Source organism: Nannochloropsis gaditana, assembly GCF_000240725.1.
Source record: "Nannochloropsis gaditana CCMP526 unplaced genomic scaffold scaffold740, whole genome shotgun sequence".
NCBI lineage: Eukaryota > Eustigmatophyceae > Eustigmatales > Monodopsidaceae > Microchloropsis > Microchloropsis gaditana.
This window is the reverse complement of record NW_005803213.1, coordinates 9,046-10,720: the sequence shown is the minus strand read 5'-3', so window position 1 is coordinate 10,720 and position 1,675 is coordinate 9,046. Positions and strand designations below refer to the sequence as shown.

Here is a 1,675-nt window from a genome sequence, read left to right as displayed (position 1 = left end):
CTCCCACCCTCCCTCGCTCCCTCTCTCCCCCTTTCCACCCCTTTTCCCCTCCTTCCCTCACCCTTCCGCCAGCTTGCCAAGCACCAGGGCCTTCCACACGTCAGTGTACGCGTGGCTGTAGACGTACCAGGCGCGGGAACACCGGGAGAGACGACTTAAGGTGACGGCGTCGAGGACGAAGAGGACGGAGTGGACCAAAACATCGTCGGCCAGGGTGGCAAAGGCACGGAGACCCAAGCCCTTCTGCCGACGCTCTATGTCCTAGAGGATGTTTCATTGCGGTGGGAATGTGTTCAGCCTACAAACGGTCAAGATAGGGGATCGACGCGCCGGGAAAATCGGAGGACCCTGCTCGGTACGGAACCACACGCACGGGAATCCACAACAAGCCTGGTCAAAGACAGCTTGGTTCCCAGATTTTTACAAAGGATCCCCGTCACGCACGAAAATTAGGTCCTCACGCACATGGCTTCATGTCCTACGTATATGCCAGTGTCATAAAATCATAAAATATAACAATAGTAATAATAATGATATATACCAGTCAAGATACCCCCCATCTTACATCGGGCATCCCCTCCGTCCAATAATTTCCCAGAGGCCGCACACCGTAGGGGTGTCTGCCCCGTTTGACGCCAGCTGTAGCGATTGTCTTTTTCCTAAGAGGCTCTACGCTATCCACACTCGTCACAATTTTTCGTTTGTCGGTGGGAGTGCTTTTTTTTTGAGGACTTGGGCGGGGGAGGGGGGGAGGTTGCGAAGTTGCACTGCTACTGCCCGTGAGAGGCGAGAAAGGGGGCTCGTTCCTGGACCCTGTGACAATGACTGCTGAGTGTGCTGCCCTTCCCGCCAGGGTTAGAGCGCTGTGGTCATGAAGAGGTGCATTCATGGCTGTGTGTGCTCTAGGTAATGGAATGAGAGAGGAATGTGTACATCCTGAGAACGAACGATTGCTCCCTCGCTGCCTGGGGATGATAGTTCGTTGAATTTATCGTAATTGTTTCCGAAGCCTGCAAGCCTCTTCGTGACAACACACCCTTATTGCACTGAGGGCTCATGAACAATCACACGACCATGGAAGGGGTCGTGCAATGCGCCTTGTCCGGGTGGCAATCGTGCGTCTCTCCCTCGCCCACGTCGCCAGTGAAGCTCAGAAAAGAGGCGTGTCAGTGTTCCCCTAGACTCACGCCGTGGCACTGCCATCTCATCACGCGAGGTCGCCCGTTTACTTCACCATTTCTTTTTCTACATCAGAGACAAACTCAGCTAGCATGCACGATGCGAAGGGGTAAACAAGGACGTGGCCAGACGCAGTAGCGGCATAGGTGGAATGAAGGACAGGGTTTCGACACTCAGAGCTTGGAAAGCCGCCATAGGTACGTGAAAAGGATCATCAAAATGCACGACGCGTAATTATACCGTGGACTGTTGCCAATCGTGTCGTGTGGCGGGAGAGCAGGCTTTTGTCTTCGGGACTCTGGAATGAGTACCCCTCGGCAAGCACCGTGCCCACCTGCTGCTCGCCGCGCATCTCCCAGAGCTTCAAAGAGCTTTGATTCCTGAGGAACGAGCTGACAATCTATATCAAACCCTCCAGCACTACCATTCTCTGCATTTGCTTACCCACAGTCCCTCCTCCCTCCTCCGTCTTTCACAGCAGGTTTCCTGGTGGTTT

The 1,675-nt window shown here is 54.1% G+C and overlaps 1 protein-coding gene across 1 annotated transcript; it reads right to left on the bottom strand.

Moving 5' to 3' along the window:
• Positions 1-57: 57 nt before the first annotated feature.
• Positions 58-685, bottom strand: NGA_0499000 (histone arginine; the record flags this gene model as incomplete). Its single annotated transcript, XM_005853787.1, has 2 exons — positions 58-243; positions 566-685. Coding segments are annotated over 2 exons (306 nt in total), but the record flags the coding sequence as incomplete, so codon positions are not given.
• Between the last annotated feature and the right edge of the window lie 990 nt (positions 686-1,675).